General features: G+C 39.3%; 1 protein-coding gene across 3 annotated transcripts in view; it reads right to left on the bottom strand.

The window, feature by feature from the left end:
* Positions 1-19,205, bottom strand: part of LOC118735397 (transcriptional regulator ATRX-like) — a 101,676-nt gene extending 82,471 nt beyond the window's left edge. For all 3 annotated transcript variants that reach the window (XM_036465118.1, XM_036465120.1, XM_036465119.1), the window contains exons 1-3: positions 19,074-19,205; positions 16,387-18,993; positions 16,135-16,306 (exon numbers count right to left, since the gene is read on the bottom strand). In XM_036465118.1, the coding sequence (XP_036321011.1) occupies positions 16,135-16,306; positions 16,387-18,965 (2,751 nt within the window). In that variant the 5' untranslated portion in view covers positions 18,966-18,993; positions 19,074-19,205. The remainder of the gene's footprint in view (positions 1-16,134; positions 16,307-16,386; positions 18,994-19,073) is intronic.
* Positions 19,206-20,836: the final 1,631 nt, after the last annotated feature.

The following is a 20,836-nucleotide window of genomic DNA, read 5'->3' as shown; positions in this document are numbered from 1 at the left end:
TTCTACCAAATTTTCAAATTATTGTTGCTTTTCCACAATAGTTTGTCATTAAAAACGGTCTCAAGCTCAATAAAAAATTGTTGAATACAAATGTATATCAGAAAAGGATCAGTCCAGCACCTTTGTCTTGACCTGCAGGCTGTGTCGGGGTCACAGCGGCTAAACTTAAACGTAGAATACGTGATATTTTTGAGATCATATTCAAGTTAAAAACGGTACACGAAATATTCGTTTTGATTGTATTGAATTGAATTTAATAAATCAATATGAAATGCAAAATATTAATACCAAAAGGAAGCCGGTCCACATGAATTTCAATCATATGTCCCATCAGCTTATAAATAGATATATGCCATGACATGTATCATTATTTCCATTCGTTTTTATTTCCTTTCATACTGCAGAAATGTGTATTACTTTTTATATTAGCCTAGGTCCCAGTATTAGTATTCTTCTTCCAGTTCATGCTCGTCTTTGCATTATCTTCGTCTTTGGATATGTGCTAAATTAGCTAAGACTTCTGATACAGCTGGCAACTCTCCTCAATATAGATAAGAAATAAACAAATCTCTAGCGTATGATAATGTGATACCTGCAGAAATATTTTGTCGGCCGCTGTGGTGTAGTGGTAAGCAGTGCGCGCTTCCACTCCGCAGCACCAGGGTTCAAACCTTGGTCAAAGCAACATCGCAAAAATATAGAAAAAAGGTTTTTTCTTAACAGCGGTCGTCCCTCGGCAAACAATGGCAAACCTCCGAGTGTATTTCTGCTTCTCATAATAATACAATCGCCGTTCGGAGTCGGCGTAAAACTGCAGGTCCCTCCGCTTTGTGTGACAACATCAAGGCGCACGCCACAAATCGGAGGAGATGCTCGGCCAAACACTAACATATGTGTAAGCGCCAATCTATTATTATTATTACAGAAATATTTCATGTGCCTGATGAATTAAGTTAAATTTGATTTTTTAAATACGTGACAACGCTCCAAAATACAGTTCAGAAATAATAATTGCTTTAACTTATTAAATAATTTGAGTTTACTTTTTTACCAGGTGGCAACCCTCTTTAATAATCTTAATATTTAAACTAAGGATATCTTACAACCTTCGTTTCACGTAAAATTTTAATATTTCATTTAACTCATGCATACTTTATTTAAATTCTAATTTTGAAACAGGTGGCACCATATTCAAAATATTTTCAAACCACAACCCCTTTCGTCTGGCATCCATATCAAGATAACCATTTCAATTTTCGGCCTTTATTTAAGTCGAACTTGCTTTTTGAAACAGGTGGCAATTCTCCTACATATGTGTAATTAAGAAATAAAGCCGTTTCAAAACCATTTCGATCGATACTCATGGTGTAATAATTTATTTAACTTGAAAATAATTTGAGTTTCATGTTTTTATAAGGTGGCAACTCTTTTTGAAAAATAAGAAGCTATTGCACATCTACAGCCCAAGCCCTTTAATTTGATACCTAATTTTGTAAAATCGAACTAATATTACAGATCTGATGATATGACAAAAGGCTTTCGCGTATTATTAAAGAACGTAGATAACAAGAAGGGACAACTCGTTACAATTGTAGCGAAAGTGAGCAACAGGGGTGTGCCTTCTCTTTTGCCTTGGTACGCTTTTTGATTGGATGTGTGTATTGGATATATGTATGTACTATGTATATACCCTCCAGTACTGCTGGAGTCAATCGCTACTTTTGAACCGCTACTGCACCGACTCCTAGGTAAGTAGCTACACTATTAACCCGTGGTAGTGCACATGGTAGTGCAGAGTCGAACCAGTCGTAAGTAGAATAGCGAAAAACTACGACAGAGGGCGCCCATAAATCACGCAAGTGACTACTTTAGTAACTCCCGGTAGTGCAGAGAGAGCCGATGGTGACTACCGCCTAGGACATTGCCTTGTAAAAGTAATCGATGAAATACACTGCAAGTAGTCGGTCGGTAATTGACGGTGTTTATCAGGTAGCTACCGATTCAGCAGTCCTGTAGTCACTTCTCCGTACTGCAGGGTAGTCACATACCCACACTCCCACTACCTACAACACACACTTCTTTACTCATTCTCTCTTTACCTCTCCGACTTATCTTCCCACATCTCTTCTTCACCTTTCTTAATTTGCTTAATTACTAACTGATCTTTTCTTTTATGACTTTCTCTAAACTAATCCCTTTCTCTTTGTTACAATGCAACAACAACAATTCACATTTTGACTCTCACTATTATTTTATTAAGCTCATAATTGCTAACTTAGTTGTAAGAATTGTGTAACCTTTGAATTGATTAATGAAGATACCTTCGAGAAGCAAGGACTTGTTATTGGCGCAGTCGGACGCGATCTCAATACGCAAGTTCGAAAAACAAACACAAATATAAGTAAAAAGTTTTATTTTTTGCAAAATATTTGGAAATTTTAAATAAAGTTTATTTGTAGCACGAAGGGAGTTGACAAAAGGTTTTTTTTTCAAGAAAAAGTTGAAATTGTGAACATTTAAAAAAAAATACTGAACCCCAAATAAAGGAAAAAAACTCCAACATGCAAATGTGAAGAAGTTTAATGACTAAGTTTGAAAAAAGGCAAAATAGAGTGAAAAATATGCCAAAAAAAGTCATGTACATATATGTACGTAAACTTTGAACTTGCGAAAAAAAAGAAAAAAACAAAAAAAACTCTAAGTCGGAGGTCACCTTCGAAACAATTAAATTAATTAAAGTCATATATACATACATACATATAAGCGGTACCTAAAACCAAAAAAAAAAAAATACAACTGCTTCTACTCCAAACAATCAAAACAGCTAGCCTTGAGGAGAAATCAAGTGAAGGAGAAATATCACGACATTCATACAAAAACAACCACATGAAGGCACAGATGAGTAGAAATACATTTGTATACCTTTTGTTATAATGTGTTAAATGTGTAAAATGTGTAAAGGATTATTTTTTTGATGTAATGTGGTGTAATGTGGAACGATTTTCCGTCATCCCTTGTCAAATTTGTTTGGAGACAAACCGGTTTCGGCGTTGTGCCATCTTCAGTGTCATTTTTCGTTCTCAATAAGAAAGCAAACCTACATATTTTGTATTTTATCACTGCTACCTTAAATATTGAATTTTAATAATTGAAATTGAAAGCCATAGACAGAAACGAAATTTTGAACTTGACAGTTCACGGTTTAAAAGAGAAACTGGGTGAGTTACGGCTATCGACAAGCGAACGGAAAGCGACGCACAATGGGGCCGCTACAAACAAGTTGGTGCTCAAAAGTCTGTAACTGGATTTTCCCCTGAAAACTACGAAGACACATCCAAAACGGAAATATAATATTATTTCATTATTTTGTGTACTAACACTGTTTTTTCTTTTTCTTATTAAATTGAAAAATATGTAGAGAAAAATAATAAACCCAGATCATCCACTATTTCCAATAAGTCACTTCGTGTTCTAAACACTGAAAAACTAATTCATTGTACATTGAGAATTGTAATTATGGTAACGGGCCATAAAGATTACTTAAAATAGAAACAATAAGAAAACGGTACAAGGCACGATACAAATTTTATTCGTTTATATAATCATCAGATTCAGGTTGTGTATATTCAAAATTCTCTTCTAAAAGCATGTCTTTTACTTCTGGATCAAATGATTTTCTTTTTACTGTTTGTGAATGTCTTAAACTCGTAATATGAGGATCAGAAGAATAAAGTAGACGATAAAATACATCTTCAAGGTTAGCTTTCCTTGAAGTTTTTCGGCTAAAACGTTCACGATACGCTTTGAAATCTTTATTTCGTGATTCGAAAAAATCATGCGGCAGTTCAGAGAAGTTTCTTCAGATGGGGGTTAATAGTGTCGAGAACTTGTTTGGCTTCACTGCGCTTTCCACTAGCTCGCAGGCTCATTTGTGCTGTGAACGTTAATTGTTCGTGGGAATAATCTTGACGAAGCTAGGACGTTTTCCTACGTTTTGACTGGTCACTAAATTCCCCAAAGTCTTTAGGGGGCCTTCCTCCTTTAGGTATCTGATACCCCACAAATTGACAAGTTTTTTCTAACCACGCTTTTTCCGATTCATAAAATCTATTTTCGTGTCTACCGCATCCGATCCATTTTAAGGTAATGTAGCTCTTGAAATTGCGCAAACATATTTGCAACTTCTTTCTTTCCGAAGCTGGGCAGCTGGTTTGGCTTGAAATATATTGTTCCACATCTCTGAACTTGCATTGTAGTAATTTAGACGGGCTTTTAAAAAATATTTCACACAAATCCCGATTTTTAATGGATAAAAGGGTTCCGTCTGGAATAAATGTTAACAGTATTGAAATAAAGAATAAATACATACGGTATATACCATTCTCTTCCATTAGTTTGAATTTTTCTTAAAACACTCCCACTTGGAACATATTTTTGATAAAATAATGACAAAATGTAGCTGACAAAAATTAATAAGTTCACGTTAACACATATTTTTCTCAAAAATGCGCAACGTTCTTGTGCAAATCTTTTAAGTTTACTTATATAGACTTGCGGTTATAACAAAAAAAAGATTCGGAAAAAGAACCTTGCGCATTTTGGAAAAAAAACGAATTTAAAAATTCACTATGAAAAAAAAATTGTTTATTAAAATTTTTTCCTTATATCTCAGAAACCATTGAAATTATGTAATGATGCAAAGTTGTAAAACAATCAGCACACATTGCTTATTCACCGACATAGTTCCTTCTAAACTAATAGTAACCTTAAACATAATAAGACAGCCTTTAATAACACACATAAACTCGCCTTCGATATCGGAAAAAAAATTTTCTGACTGAAAAGTTAACTTTGAGCTGTTGTACGCGGCAACTGATAATAGTTCGGAACCCAAATTTGTTATGACTCTGCTGGTATATATTTTTTATCTTAAATACCAACTTTCGAAAAATGAGTTTTGAGCATCGCCCTCTATGACGAAGTCCCAGTGTGGGACGTTACAAGACAGGCTAATGGAACACTTCGGCCTGAACATGAGTGAGACCGATGCTGACGAAGTAGCAAGCCAGATAAGCGTGCGTGAGGTTTAGAGTTGAGAGGTTGGAGAGTAACTCCATGACGTCGAGGATTCCGTGATCATTTAGCGGATCCGGCCGACCTAGCTTCGAACAATGGTTGGGGGACTTTGAGCTATGCATCAGCGATACAATGGAGTGAGCTGAAGAAGTTCATTTACGCGAAGCAACTCTTTAAAGGGGCGCCAAAATTTTTATTCGCAGCCAAAGCGGCATAAACTGCTGGAGTTCTTTAAAGCTCGCGCTGCGCCAGGAATTTGGCGTTGTGTTGTCATCGCTTGGGGTGCACCGTGCTCTGCGTAGTGGTCGGAAGCGTCATGGAGAATATCTCCGTGAATACTTGTAAGTATTAATAGAGCTAGGGAAACCAATTTGTTTAGACGACTCTAGCTTAATCGATTACTTCATCGAGGGCATATCGGACTCCAAGTCAAACAAAAGTAACCTGTACCAGGCGAAAACTATTAAGGACTTGAAAGAGCAGGTCAAGGTTCGTTCCAGCCAACCACCACCCGGGAACATGAACAATGGAAAGCCATCGTCTTCAAACAAGGGCTTCCAGGGTTCAGCTTTGACCAGCAAGGGGTGTTTTATCTGTGGGAACGCATCGCATTTTGCCATAAGTTGTCCACGCAAACGGAACTCGTGTTTCAATTGTGGTAAAGAAGATCACCGTGCGGCTGAATGTAAGTCAAGGGGCAAGTCGTTTAAGTCGGAACAGAACAGCGTGAACACTATGACGAACGAAGCAGAAGTTGTCGAATCTAAGAAGCGATGCGGGCTGATCTTTAAAGATATCAGCTTCCACGGAACAATTATGATGCTTAAGTTAGACGTTGATTTAAGTAGAGAGCGGCGACGACTGGTGGGGATTGGTACAAGCGAACTCACGACAATGGGTAGCTTTACCATATTCATTTAAATAGACAGATAACGTTCCATGTAGCAAGCGAGCGAGATATCAAGTACGCACTCCTTATCGGGAACGATATTTTAAAGCAGGTCGACTTAATTGTTACTGAGGATGGGGCTGAGTTCAGGCAGAAGGAGGCACAGCAAAAGAAGCAGAGTCACGAACAGGTGAATAGAGGAGCGGTAGCGAAAGGTTCACATGTTGGAGCAACGAGACCTGAAGGATTAGTTGGGAAATCCGGCGGTGGCACAAGAGTGAATGATGAAGAGTACGTAGAAGCGGCTAAGAGGTACCGCGAGCGCATCGGTGTAAAAAGGGCATTAGAAGTAGCACACAATGAGAGCGTGGGCGCTGTTGTGGCTAAGGAGCCGCGCGAGTGCAAGGTGTTGCAAGCGACGACGAGGTTGGTCCACGAGTGCGTGGGCTGGAGAAGAGAGCAGAGTTGCTAATCAATAAATTTTAAGATATGTGTCTGGTCGCCGGTAAGAAAAAGTTGCCTGCAGATGAAGTCGACCTTTCGCACCTCAACGGAGAACGAGCAGTTGCGGGGAGAAGCATGATAGCGTAGTAGTGATAGTAGTGGTTGAAGGATGGGATCATCCAACCCAGCACTTCGGACTATGCGTCACCAGTGGTGCTAGTTTCGAAGAAAGACGAAAGAAAGCGGTTGTGCTGCGATTATCGCCGCCTGAATGCAAAAATATTTTGCGACAATTTTCCGATGCCGAACATTGAAGACTTGATCGAGAAACTGCAGGGTGCTGGTGTGTTTACCACACTAGACCTTACCAACGGGTTTTTCCATGTTCCAGTGGAGCTGACTTCCAGGAAATACACCGCATTCGTGACGTACAACGGTAAGTATGAGTTCCTGTATATGCCATTCGGCATATCAAACTCACCGGCAGTTTTCTCAAGATTTATCTCAGCTGTGTTCAGAGACCTTATCCAAGATGACACCGTCGTGGCCTACGTGGACGATTTGGTTATTCCCTCCAAGGTTTACACCGAAGGCGTGCGCAAATTGGAACGAGTTTTGCGGAGGGTAGCGTAATACGGCTTGCACATGAAGTGGGACAAGTGCCAGTTCCTCATGAGCGAAATTGACTTCTTAGGCTACGTGATAGAGGACGGTTCGATAAAACCTTCGGAAACAAAAACGAAATCGATCAAAAACTTCCCATTGCCACATGACTGGAAGGCTTTGCAGTGATTCCTAGGTTTGACATCGTACTTCAGGAGGTTCGTCGAAGGGTACGTCGTAATAGCCAAACCATTGTCGGATTCACTCAGGAAGGAAGCCAAGTTCGACTTGTGTGAAGAGCAGTTGGCCGCATTCCAGCAGTTAAAGGCGTTGACGAGTGCACCAGGCCTTGCATTGTACAACCCGAAGGCGGCGACAGAGGTACATACGGACGCTTGCATGTATGGGTATGGGGCAGTGCTCCAGCAAAGGGACGTGGATGACTAAGCATTCCACCCTTCGGAGGAACGGTACCATTCCTGCGAACTTGAGGTGCTCGCGATAATTGGGGCACTCAAGGGTGTACCTCTTGGGGTTTAGCTTCAAAATCGTTACCGATTGTAACGCGTTCGAGATGACGATGCGAAAACGAGATGTTCCCTTAAGAGTATCGCGTTGGGCGATGTTCCTGCAATATTTTAAGTATGAGATAGAACATCGGAGCGGAACAAAAATGCGACAAGTTGACGCGTTGAGCAGGGTATCTTGTCTCCTGCTGGAAGATTCCCTGATCCACAGGCTGAAGCAGGCGCAGCAGCAAGACGATTGGGTAAGAGCAGTCCTAAAGGTATTGGAGAAGGGTGACTACGAGGACTTCTATGTCATGCTGTATAAGGATCCGGGGCGAGAACTACTGGTCGTAGCGTTACTAATGGAAACCGAGATCATCAAGATGGCGCATAGGCAAGGGCACTTTTCCGTCAAGAAAACGTAGGAAGCCGTAGAGAAGTCGTAGGTAGCTGTGTCGAACGCATCATGGGCGATGCGAAGTGAGGCAAGAAAAAAGGCTTCCTGAATCCTATCAACAAGGAGGACAAACCGCTAGTAACTCTCCTCCTAGACCACGTTGGACCGTTGGAGTCGAAAAAAACTACATCCTCGTAATTGTGGATGCATTCTCCAAATTCGTTTGGCTGTATCCAACGAAGAACACTGGTGTAGAAGCAGTCGTTGAATGCATGAAAAGGCAAGCGGCCGTGTTTGGAAACCCAAGGCGTGTCATCACCGACAGAGGCGCGGCCTTCACATCAAACCTGTTCAAGGAATACTGAGAAAGCGAAGAGATCCGGCATCTGTTGATTGCGACGGGTGTGCCACGAGGCAACGGCCAGGTCGAACGCATGCACCAGATCGTCATCCCAATGATAGCTAAGCTGGGTGGTGAGAATCCAGGGACCTGGTACAAGCGTGGATCGAGTGCAGCAGCTGATCAAGAGCACTCCACCGAGGAGCACCAAGCAGTTGCCATTCCGGATTCTGACAGGGCTCGAAATGCGATTGAGACAAGAGTTGTTGGAGGAAGCGGCCGTCGACGAACTCGATGCATCAAGAGAAGCAACGCGTCAGGAAGAGCGGAACAATATCGCCGCCATCCAGCTAGAGAATCGGAGGACATTCAACGATAAGCGCAGATCCGAGCTCGACTATGAAGTAAACGAGCTAGTAGCCATTAAAAGGTCTCAGTACAGAGCAGGACTAAATTTGAAAGCGAAATACTTTGGACCATACAAAATTGTGAAGAAAATGGAGCACGGAAGATACGAAGTTGAGAAGATTGGGGACCACGAAGGACCCAGACGCACCACCACGATCGCGGAGTTCATGAAGAAGTGGAATATCTCCTTCGAGGCCGAATAAACACTCAGAATGGCCGAATGTGGGATTTGACTGACGGACAACTCTGAAGACAAACGGACCTAAATGCCATTAAGCAACACAGGACAACGACCCGCAGGAGCAACACTGCTTGACGAAGAATGGGAACAAAGGGAACGGACAAACTTAACGAAATAGACGAAACTAGACAACGGACGTTATTTTACAAAGCGTCACTCCCTCGATAGCACACGAACGAGAACGACACACCGAACAAACCGCGGGCTTCAAAAAAGCAAAAAGCAAAAGCAAAAGTGAATGTTCAAATAAACTGTACATCGTGTCTTTTTAAATTAAAACGAGACTTTTATTGAAGCGGAACATACACTCCTTGTACCCTCCCACATTACTTGTTAATGGTAATGCTGATACTTGGCCAGAGATTAAAAAAATTTTGATAGACAATCACGGAGAGAAAAATTCTGTTGACCAACTTATTGACAAAATAAGATCTTGTCGTTGCGATTCACCAATAGAGAATTTTTATAAAAAACTAAATTCTCTTCTGTGTCGTTTAAATAATGCTTTATATTTTAGTGATAATAAATTTACTGAAATAAATTTTGAAAGTAATGGTCGAATCGCTCTCAATTCTTTCAAATATGGTGTACCTGAGCCAGTGAAAAGTATTCTAGTTAGCAGAAATCCTAAAAATTTAAAGAAGCATACGATACTATAAAATTAAATGTTTATTTAATGTATAACAACCAGTCAAATCGTTTTAATTATACTATTAAATATGCAGAAAAAAATAGAATTATAACTAAGAGAAATTCAAACGTACAACAACAATAGTAACGGACAATACTAAAACAATAGAAATAGTCATGGACAATATTACAGAAATCGTAATAATAGAAGTGGACAGCACAACAATAGCTACGGACAGTATTACAACAATAACAACACTGAAAGATTTCAACAACAACAAGGACAACAGTATAATAATTCGCATCCAAATTTGTCGGTACAGTCGAAGCCAACTTATAACACCAGTGGCCAAACATACAGACCACAAAATCAATATCGTAGCAGTGACATAGACCATGTAAATTCCCTTGTTCCAAGTATAAACCAGAATTTTCGTAGCAATGAAAATCCAAGTCGATCATCTGTGGAACCAATAGAATTGGGTGTGAACGAAAATTATCAAAATTTTCAATTAGGCGCAAGAGAAAATTACCCTATATAGTGGTGCAAATGCAAACAAGGCAACTAAGAGTTATAATCGATACGGGGCGGAATTCAGTGTAATAAACCCTCTGTTATGTAATCCGAAATATGCAGTAAAACCAACTATTTCATCGTTGAAAGTTTTGGGAAGAAATATCGAAACATAAAGTCAATTTTGTATACCTCTTTTAAAGGAATTTAATAAAACTAAATATTTTGTAAATTTTCTCGAATACTATTTCACAAATATTTTGACGGCATCATAGGAAATAACATATTACTTAATTTAAATACTATAATTGATTACAAACATAGCAGAATATTAACCGACGATGCAATTTTGCCTATATACTTTGACGAAGAAGAAGAAATATCAGTGGACGAATATATAAAAAACGAAAGCTTACAAATATTTACTTAGCTGCGAAGAAGAAAATGAAGAAAAATCCCTTGTAATCAAAAGATGAGGAAATTTTGAGAACAGTTTTAAATAAATATCAGGATCTTTTCTACAGAGAGGGAGAAAATTTACCTTTTACTACGGAAATCCTACACAGAATAATTACAAAAACAGATACTCCAATATACAGTCGACTGTATAGATATACAGTAGTACATCGCGCGGAGGTAGATCGCCAAATTCAGGAAATGTTGGCACAGTTCCTAGTAATAGCCCTTTAAGGATTGTACCGAATAAGGCTGATCAAAACGGAAAACCACAATGGCGAGTTGTCATCGACTATCGCAAATTGAACGAACAGACAATAGATGATAAGTTCCCACTTCCAAATATGGAGGACATATTTGACAAGTTGGGAAAATGATGCTATTTTAGCACCATTGACCTGGCGAAAGGCTTTAAGCAGATTGAGGTGCACTCTAATGATAGGGCCAAAACGGCATTGTAACCGCAGATGGTCATTACGAATTTACACGTATGCCTTTTGGCTCAAAACAGCACCTGCAACCTTCCAGAGGTAAATCAATTATGTTTTAAGAGAACATACAAACAAAATTTGTGTCGTCTACTTGGATGATATCCTAATATTTTCTGCAAGCTTCGGTGAGCATATTGTTTTTATAAAAAAACAAATTTAATACTTTATACGCATCTAATTATAAATTCAATTTAACAAATGCCAATTCGCCGAATTAGCCACGAAATTTTTAGGACATGTGTCAAGAGAAGGTATAAAACCAGATCCCTCAAAAATAAGATGTATTGAAATTATGAAACCACCAACCAATATTAAAGAAATAAAGAGATAACCGTCTTCATGGGAAGGCATGGCATATTGATAGCTGCGGTCCAAGAGACGAAGTTGCACAGCAATTCAACACTGTTGAATTGTGCCGGGTACAACGTGCACCGTCGAGATCGCGAGCGGGATAATGGTGGAGGCTTAGCGTTCATTACGCTCCACATCGTGCAGTATCGTCTTATTGAAGCAGGCATCGACTGCAGGGATACCACCCTGGAATGTCATGGCACTGCTATCCGATCAGGCGATGTTGAGCTCGAAATATTTAGCGTTTATATACCCCCTGTCACCTGCTGCCCGGCAGGATATCACCCGGGGAGGTGCGCTCCTCACAGGTTAAAACCGTATGGTAGTAGGCGACTTTAATGCGCACCACGATCTTTGGCACTCAAGCCTGTCAAATGATCGTAGGGGAACTGACTTGGCTGAGCAGATAGACGATTCAACATTCTGCACAATGAACGACGACGCACCCACCAGGATTATGGGCAGCTGCTGCAGCTCGCCAGACATAACAATAGTCAGCGCTGGTCTGATAAACAGCATATCATGGCGACCTATGCTGACTTTGGCATCAGACCTCCTGCCCATAGTCATCTCGATCGATAAACCAACCGACTTTGCTTCCGCGGAGCACCGAACATATATCAACTTTTCAAAAGCTGATTGGAAAGGCTTCGCGGAATTTACTGAAAACACCTTCGCTGCCCTCCCCACACCAACCGACGTCCACCTTGGTGAACGAAAGTTCCGCAGGGCTATCACCGCTGCTGCAGCCCGCTTCGTACCGGCAGGATGCATCACCGACCCATGCCCAAACTTCCCTGCTGAAGCGGCTGTTCTAGCCGATGAGCGTGACAGCCTTCGTCAGGCCGATCCCGGAGATCCCCGTATCAGGGATCTCAACGCGGACATTCGGCCACTAGTAAACGTACATAAGCGGAAGAAGTGGGAAGAGCATCTGAAGAGCTGCAACTTCACCTCTGGTGAGAGTAAGCTTTGGTCAACGTAAGGTCAACCGAGTGACCAGAAGGCTGCACAAACTGCCAACAACCTGCTTTTACTTGCGGTGAAGTTCAGGTGGCCATCGGGAAGGCGAAAGCCTCCAAAGCCATGGGTCCCGACGAAATATGCATGCTGATGCTGAAAAATTTGGGTCCTGCGGGGGTAGCGTACGTAACGGAGGTCTTCAATTTGTCCAGGGCAACTCTCATCATCCTAGACATCTTGAAGGCGGGGAGAGTGGTTCCACTGCTCAAACCGGGGAAACCTGCCAACATAGGAGATTCTTATCGTCCGATAACACTCCTTTCCCCGGTAGCGAAGACACTCGAGGCCTTGCTACTCCCGTATTTCACAAACCACTTGACCCCAGCGAAGCATCAGCATGGTTTCCGTAAAGTGCACAGTACAACAGCACTTAACGCCATAAACACTCAGATAACTCGTGGCCTTAACCGTAAACGTCCCTGTGAGAGAACGATTCTAGTAGCGATGGACCTGTCAAAGGCTTTTGACACTGTCAACCATTCCACGCTACTAGAAGATATAAAGGCTTCCTCTCTCCCACAGAGGCTCAAAAGGTGGTCGGCAAATTATCTAAGTGGTCGACACTCGTCGGTAATGTTTAGAGACAAATCGAGCAAACTTAGGAAAATAAAACAGGGGGTTCCACAGGGTGGTGTCCTTTCCCCACTACTGTTTAACTTTTACATTTCAAAGCTCCCTCAACCACCAGAGGGAATCTCGATTGTCTCTTACGCCGACGATTGCTCGATCATGGCGACTGGGAATGGAATTGATGACCTGTGTTCGAAAGTAAACGGATATCTCTCTGAACTTTCTCGCTTCTTCACTGTAAAGTGTCTAGCCCTCTCCCCTACGAAATCCTCTGCGACCCTTTTCACAACCTGGACGAAGGAGGTTAGGCTACCGCTAGGAATTCACGTCGATGACACACCAATTCCGACGGTGAATCCTAAAATTCTCGGAGTAACATTCGACAGCCTGCTCTCCTTCTCTGCGCACGCGTCCGCTATTGTCAAAAAAGTACAGCCACCCAAATAGACAGCTGCTTGCAGAGGAGCCCTCGCCGAGGCACGTCAGGAGGCATCTATATGAACTGACGGACGAAGTCCAGAGGTTCATTAAGCAACTCTGGACCCGTCAGCTCACATACAGGGCCTGAACGGCATTCACAGGGACGCAGTCTCGAGTTATGTAGACTCAAGACCTGTGAATGCCGTTCTAGGCACACAAACACCGGACATTGACGCGACGGAGCTCCATCTGCCTCGGGAGACCAGGACAACAATAGCCCAACTTCGCTCTGGCTACTGCAGCAGGCTAAATTCCTACTTGAGTAGGTTAAATGCGGATGTGCCGAACGAATGTCCGGCATGCGGAGAGACCCCTCACGACTCGAAACATCTCTTCGCATGCCCGGAAAACCCCACAACCCTAACGGCGTCGTCCCTATGGACCGACTCCGTAGAGGCTGCACGCTTCTTGGGGCTGCCGTTAGTGGAACTCGACGACAACGACTGAGATATCAGCCGATCTGGGCGGGGTTGTTGTAGCCGCTACGACAACAACAACAAATAAAACAATTTCTGGGTATGACGGGATATTACCGCAAATTTATGCGTGACTACGCAAAAGTAGCTTATCCTAGGTACGAATTTAAAAAAAAAAATGCAATCTTAGACTTTAAAAACAATGATTTTTTGAATGCTTTCATAAAAGGCCCCGAACCCATTCGGTGGTGCTCATTTGACCTTCTCTAAAAATGAAGCAGAAATACACTCGGAGGTTTGCGATTGCAAAAGTTTTGCTAGTTGAAAATATTTAAAAAATATTTTCTGAAAAACATTTTTGTTTTTCTGAAATACATTTGCCTTTTTCTGAAATTCATTTGTGTTTTTCTGAAATACATTTGCCCTTTTCTGAAATACACTTGCGGTTTTCTGAAAATCATTCAACTTTTCTGAATTTCATTTGGCTTTTTCTGAAAAACATTTAACCTTTTCTAAAATACATTTGAGGTTTTCTGAAATACATTTGAGTTTTTCTGAAATTCATTTGGCCTTTTCTGAAATTCATTTGGCCTTTTCTGAAATATATTTGTATTTTTCTGAAATACTACTGGAAAAGGTGTAGTTGAAAACAATTATAATCCTAAGCGCGGCCGAGGCCGCCTACACAGAAAGGAAAAATACTGGGGACGCAAAAATACTGGGAACGCAAGTGAAAATTGTGATTTTTGGCAATTTTTCTAAGGGATAACATTTTTGTCAATCGCGGTTCATGCCCTCTCCTAAAAGGGTGGTTGGAGGTGCCACGCCCACTCCCCCTTCGCCTACCGCCCCTTTAAAGACCACCCTTATAGGAAAGCCAACCCCTAAAATTTTATGATCTATAAACTGCATAGCCAACATTTTTCTAGAAACTAAATTTTTTTTTAATTTTGGTGAACATTTTTTAAAACATTTAAATTTTATTTCTGATTTTTTTTTCATTTCGGGGGAACCCTACAATTGTTTTCAACTTGATATTTTTATGTAACATTTATTAACTGGAACAGGAGAATCGATTTTCTTCAAAACTTTTTACTACTTTTTATGCACTTTGCACTCAAAATTTTAATACAAACGAAAAAATAAGTTCAAATTCTCTAGCAAATTTAATTAGCTTTCATTTAAAAAAATAATCAAATTGAGTGAAACCAATTGTAACCACTGTGCATTGTTAGCTAGATATCATTGTACTTAACAAGGGGATAAGTTTCTCAGTGCACTTAAGGTTGATGTGGCTACACATAATAAAAAGCCTTGAGCACCGCCTGACTATTACTTAGGATCTTCTCATTTCAGTAATTCCTACGTAAATTCAACACCGCAAATACAAATGGCGTAGACTTAAGCATAAAATATTTTCGAACATTTTCCCATAGGAGCAGACCCTTTGGTTAGAAGCCTCCTGCTTGAATTCCTTCGGGAGTTATTAGGGTGGTTGTATACCAACGGGGGCTGCCAAGTTGGAGGAGATGTTAACCGTTGCTTTGCTGATAAATCTATTTTAAGCCCCCTCTTTTCAAAAACTATGGTTTTGCCTACATGATTTCTTCGAACTAGAAGTAAATAAATGCAGTATTTTCCCTATCCCACCAAAATTCATTAGTGTTCGTTCGGAGTACGTCCGTAAACCTAGATGACCCAAGTCGACAAAAATTAATAACTAGTAATTTTTAGCAAAAAAAAAAACGACTTCAACTCCCATATAAAAAAAAAATATATATATATATATATCTCATGATCCGCTGATCGGATCTTAACCAGATTAGTATGGGACCACCTCTGAGACACTACCTTTCCGATGCAAAAAGAATTATCGAAATCGGTTGACGTGGTCCAAAGTTATGCGGTAACATACATAAAAAAAAAAAAAAAAAAAAAAATATTCCCACGAACTGATAACCTCCTCCTTTTTTGGAAGTCGGTTAAAAACTAAGAATTAGGTGTCTTTTAGGTGTTAATTGGGGCCTCCAAAACTAATTTAGGTGTTCTATTGGTTTCCGAGAAATTTGCAAAAATGTGTTGGTCAGCTAGGTTTACGTTAACCCCAACATCCCTATATGTTACTAAAACAGGTCCCCCTGCCTCTGGACTAGTGCTGTTCCGGCTGAAGATCGGGTGAAAATTTTCCTTTCCAGTTGCTAGTCCGATGGCTGATAGCTTAAGCGCTAGTTCCTTATTTATAATAGATAAAGGCGTACCCAAAATTGGTGCATAAGTTATTATAGCAAATACTTACTTCGCTTATACTCGCATCAGAAATAATATCTTGATGTATATCATCATCGATGTAAGTGTCTGCCAGATCCTTATTTTTAATACTGCTTTTAGTTTTTGCTTTCTCGTTTGACTCCGCTGACCGTCCTGTTCCCAAATTAGGTCTTTTGATCAAACCGTTAAGATTAATTAGCCTAATAGTTAGAAAATAGTAAATTAAAATTAATATAAATGAATTTGGGCATTTCCAAAGTAATGTATCTCCGTCTCTTACCGTTCAATCTCTTTGTCTCCATCGTCCTGTGAATTCTTATTACTGTCGAAGTTTTTGTGCATTGAATTCTCTTTGTCACTCTCATTCTGCGACCCATTGCGTTCAACATGGCAACTGGGCTTACCCTTCTTGCAGTCCCATGTGTCCTCTACATCTCTCTCGCTAATATCATCATCACTTAAAGTATCGCTTTTATTTAGTTTTCTTATGTTAGAGAAAGATTCACAAAATGCCTCAGTTTCAAATATTTCGGATTGTGTATAATCAACTAATGCCACTCCATCGTCGTATTCACCAGCAATACTCTCATTTTTATTGCCATTGAATGTCTTTGTTGCCGAATCCGTTTGTGCTTTGTTTGCGCTTGTTTTTGCTCTACCCCGGAAGATTTGAGATTTTATTGATGTTTCAGAACTACTCGAGTCACTTGAACTGCTTGAGTCACTAGGATCAAGCAGAATTTGTTTGTTATTTTGATTTAACCTTTTCAGTTTGCGTTTCGATAATCTTGTGTCAGTCTGAATGGATTTTTCTTCACATCGAAATGCTGTAAATGATTGAACGATTTTCTTGAAAATTTCAAACTGTTGTTGCAAATATTTTTTTAGCTTGTTTTCTATAGAAGTTGTTGAGGATGTAAATGTCTCGCAATCGTTCTGTAGGGATTTCGCAAATGACAGAAGTGTTTCTAAATGTTTAATTACTGTTGATTTTTCCTTGCAATTTAGTTCGAAAGCTTCATCAAATGTTGCATGCTCCATGGGCTCGGAACAATTCTCTTGTGGTGAAGGAACAGATGACAAATTCAAAGTTTTAAAATCTTTGTTATCGGCGTATGCGCTACTTTCTACTTTTTCCAATTCAGTGACGCTAGCTGAGATCTTATTAGAAATGGTTTCGTTGGCGAGGAACTCCTCCGTCGTATTAATTTCTTCTTTGCCTTCTTCGAAGTCTTCCTCGGCAATTTTAAGCAGTTCCTCATTAGATGTCGTCGTTTTTGTGTGTCCATCTGAAACGGTTTGGTCGTCCTGCAGAAGCAGTAATCTCGTTTGCTCATCGTCTATCTTTTCGTGACTATTTTCGTTCGCTTCGTTGCACGTTTTGACTTCCAATGTATCCGAACAATGCTCCTCTGATACATCCCCACCGCTAAGCTCGGTGCGAACATCGTTATGCGTTACTTTTTCTATTTCATCTGCGGACATATGTCCAGTGCTTTCTTGGGGAGTTGATTGCAAATTTTGTATTACCAAATCACTTATGCCTTCCGATTCCTGGGAAGAAATTTCACCCATCGCATGTTCTAAAGGTTCCGAACAGTCCTCTTTCGGTGAAGCTATAGAAGATATACTGATATTTTGAACCACTCCATCTATAGAACTTCCGTCTTCGGCGCAAATCGTGTTATTATAATTATCTGTTTGGGATAAACCATAATCAGATGGAAGCTCTCTCAATGTGTTTGCCTTGTCCGTAGCTTCTTTTTCAGATGGGAAATGATTGGTGGAAAGACTTTTTAATTTATCATCAAACACAGCTTTTTTTGATGATTTTCCATCACAAAAAATATCGGTCAATCCTACAGAGCCTCCTGGGTCTTCACGGGCATCATTTTGTAGATTTCCACTATCAGTGCTAAATGTATTTATACTTTCCAATGTTTTTTCTACAAAGTCATTTACATTCTTTACTGACATAGTGGTAGATCCTTTATTTAAAATGTGACTGACCAAAATCTTATGCAAATTTTCCTCATGAGTTGCTTTTTCTTGTGATGTGTAATTATGATCATTCATTACAGACGAGAGCTCGCCATCCTCCTCAGCATTTATGATCAATTCTTCATTAGGTGTGTAAGCAGAATCTTGGTTTAGAAGTATGTTATCAAGCAGTTCATTTTTTGGACTGATATTCCCAATTCTTTCAAAACTATCATCGAGAGAGCTCACTTCTACATGTGTCAATCCATCATTGAAGTTTATATCTTTCTTATATTGGTCTTCAAAACCATATTCGCCGGCAATATGGTCTTCAGGAATCTGATCGGATTCGGAAATAAACTCCATTTTTAAAAAATCATCATGTTCATTAAAGTTGTAATCTTCCTCTTCGTCAGCAACCTTTCGTGATGATTCTAAATGTCCTTCAGTAAACTGCTCTGATTCGCAAATAAATTCCATTTTGATGTCCAAGGGTTGCTTAAATAACTTGCTCTCTGTGTCTTCTTCTTCGTCGGCAGTTTGGGCATGCAAAACTGTTTTGGGATCGATTACATCTCCAGTATCATTAGCCGCAGTATTTTGACCTTCAATAGCTGGGCTCCCTTGATCCTGGACAATATCCTGACTCACATTAGTATCTTCATTTTGATCTTGGCAGTCATCTTTTTTAACATCCGAGTCAGGGCAATCTTTAACATTTGCCCCAGGGCTATTGGCACTACGATAGTTGACATGCTCAATATTTGGACAGTTCCTTAAGTTCTCCTCTACTTCCTCCTGACTGAGGAAATTATCCTCATCAAAACTCAAAAGAGTGCATAAAGTGTCCGAAACTTCCTGATCGATATCTCTCGACATATTTTTTTTTTTTTTGTTTAATATATATCTGCGGGAATATAAAAACAAAATTACGTTTACCACGTTACATACGCATTTGTATTACACAGCACTTTGAAGAATTCATACCATTCGATAATACCAGTAAAAGCATAGTTCTCCACTCGGCTTTTCAGAGATTTAATAATAAAAAAATAGACTTACAAGAGCGAAATAAATTTTTTCCTACCATCGACAAACAAATGTTTTCATCCTGTACCGTTTACCACTGTCATATGGCACAAATGGAATGAAACAAAACAAAGTGTATTCCACAACAAAAATGGCTGGTTATTCATAAGAGTATATTTTCACATAGGAATAAATAAGGCATAAGTGCAGTATAGCGGACTTTGAGATAAAACAAGAACTAAAAGTGGGCGTGGTCCGCTCCTTTCTACTGATTTGAAACGTGTAAACCATTTTTGACGAAAACTAATAAAGGCGGAGCTAGAAGGTGGAATTTTCAATGGCGCGTATTCATAGTCCAGCAACTAAGTCGAAACTAATAAAGTTGCAACTTAAATTTAAGTACCACCTTAAAATTCACTTCTATTCATAGTCGCATTTCAAACTTCTACTAAGTAGTTTTATACTAGGTTCACATATAAGTAGATTATCCTCATTTCATTTATAACAAGAGATTAGCCATATAATATTCGTCCCTTGTTAATCTGTAATTATAAAATAATCTCAGATTTAACCGATAACTTTTCGGTGTCCATCCTAGCTTTATCGATTGTTTTTGCGAAAAAGAGGAGAAATGCCAAATGTAAAAGTAAACAAAAATGTACGCCAGCAAGTAAAAGAAGTTTGTGAAGGTATTTTTAACATAATGTTAAGTTAAAATATATTTATATTGCATATCATAGCAGAAAAACGTGATCACGGTGGCACAGAGAAGAAACATAACTTTTCCTTGAGATGTGAGCACAACAAATTTGACGGCAAATAATCTGATATTTGCCTGTGTAAACGGGGTGATTAAAAAACGAGCTTTGATTGAGATAATATTGATATGTGAACATAGTTTTAACTTAGTTTTAGGATATTGCAAAACGAGTGTGCAAATGTATCGATTTTTCGTTACGATATTTTGGAAAAATTACATTTTTATTAAATAATGTCCAGTTTGATCATCCGTTTATGTAATTTTTACTTTCATTGCATGTTTATGCTAAAGAATAAGGTATAAGTTTCTTGTTAATTGTGTGAAATAGCTAGAACTACCGCAATGATGTGAAGTCGATGTTTATCGAAAGCATGCTGTGAAACACACAAACACATATCTAAATGTTATGCACTAATTTGCTTTAAAAGTACAAGCATGAAATTGACTTATTATTTGAGCATTTATATATGTAAATCATTCCAATTATAAAATTGTGATGTAGGCTTATTCGAATTATAATACGCATTTAATTTCATCTTCCGATTCAAATGGATCGCTCGTTGTAAATTTCAATTGGAGATCATTCAATATTATCAAAATCACGCTCTGCCAACTTAATTTTTACATATTTCGTCTTTTTTTCCTTAATTTAAAAAATATACTTCTTCCTAGTTATGACTTAATTGCAACTGCAGCCGAAACAAAATTTTAAGTTGGTACTTAGCCACAAAAGTCGAAACTAAGGCGACTATGAATAGCTTTAGTTGTAACTTCGGATAGTTTCGACTTAGTTGTGAAATAAATATGACTATGAATATTCGCCAATATTTTCAAAAACTTATATTTCGAAAACTATTTCAAAATGTGGATATGGTAATTGATAGACCTTTTATTTGATATGCATATTTTTATATATCTTATATACATATTTAAAAAAAAAATTAATTATAGCCTTTTTTAT

Source organism: Rhagoletis pomonella, unplaced genomic scaffold (genome assembly GCF_013731165.1).
Source record: "Rhagoletis pomonella isolate Grant_MI unplaced genomic scaffold, Rhpom_1.0 Rhpom_scaffold_00003, whole genome shotgun sequence".
Lineage (NCBI taxonomy): Eukaryota > Metazoa > Arthropoda > Insecta > Diptera > Tephritidae > Rhagoletis > Rhagoletis pomonella.
This window is presented reverse-complemented; position numbering and strand designations above follow the sequence as displayed.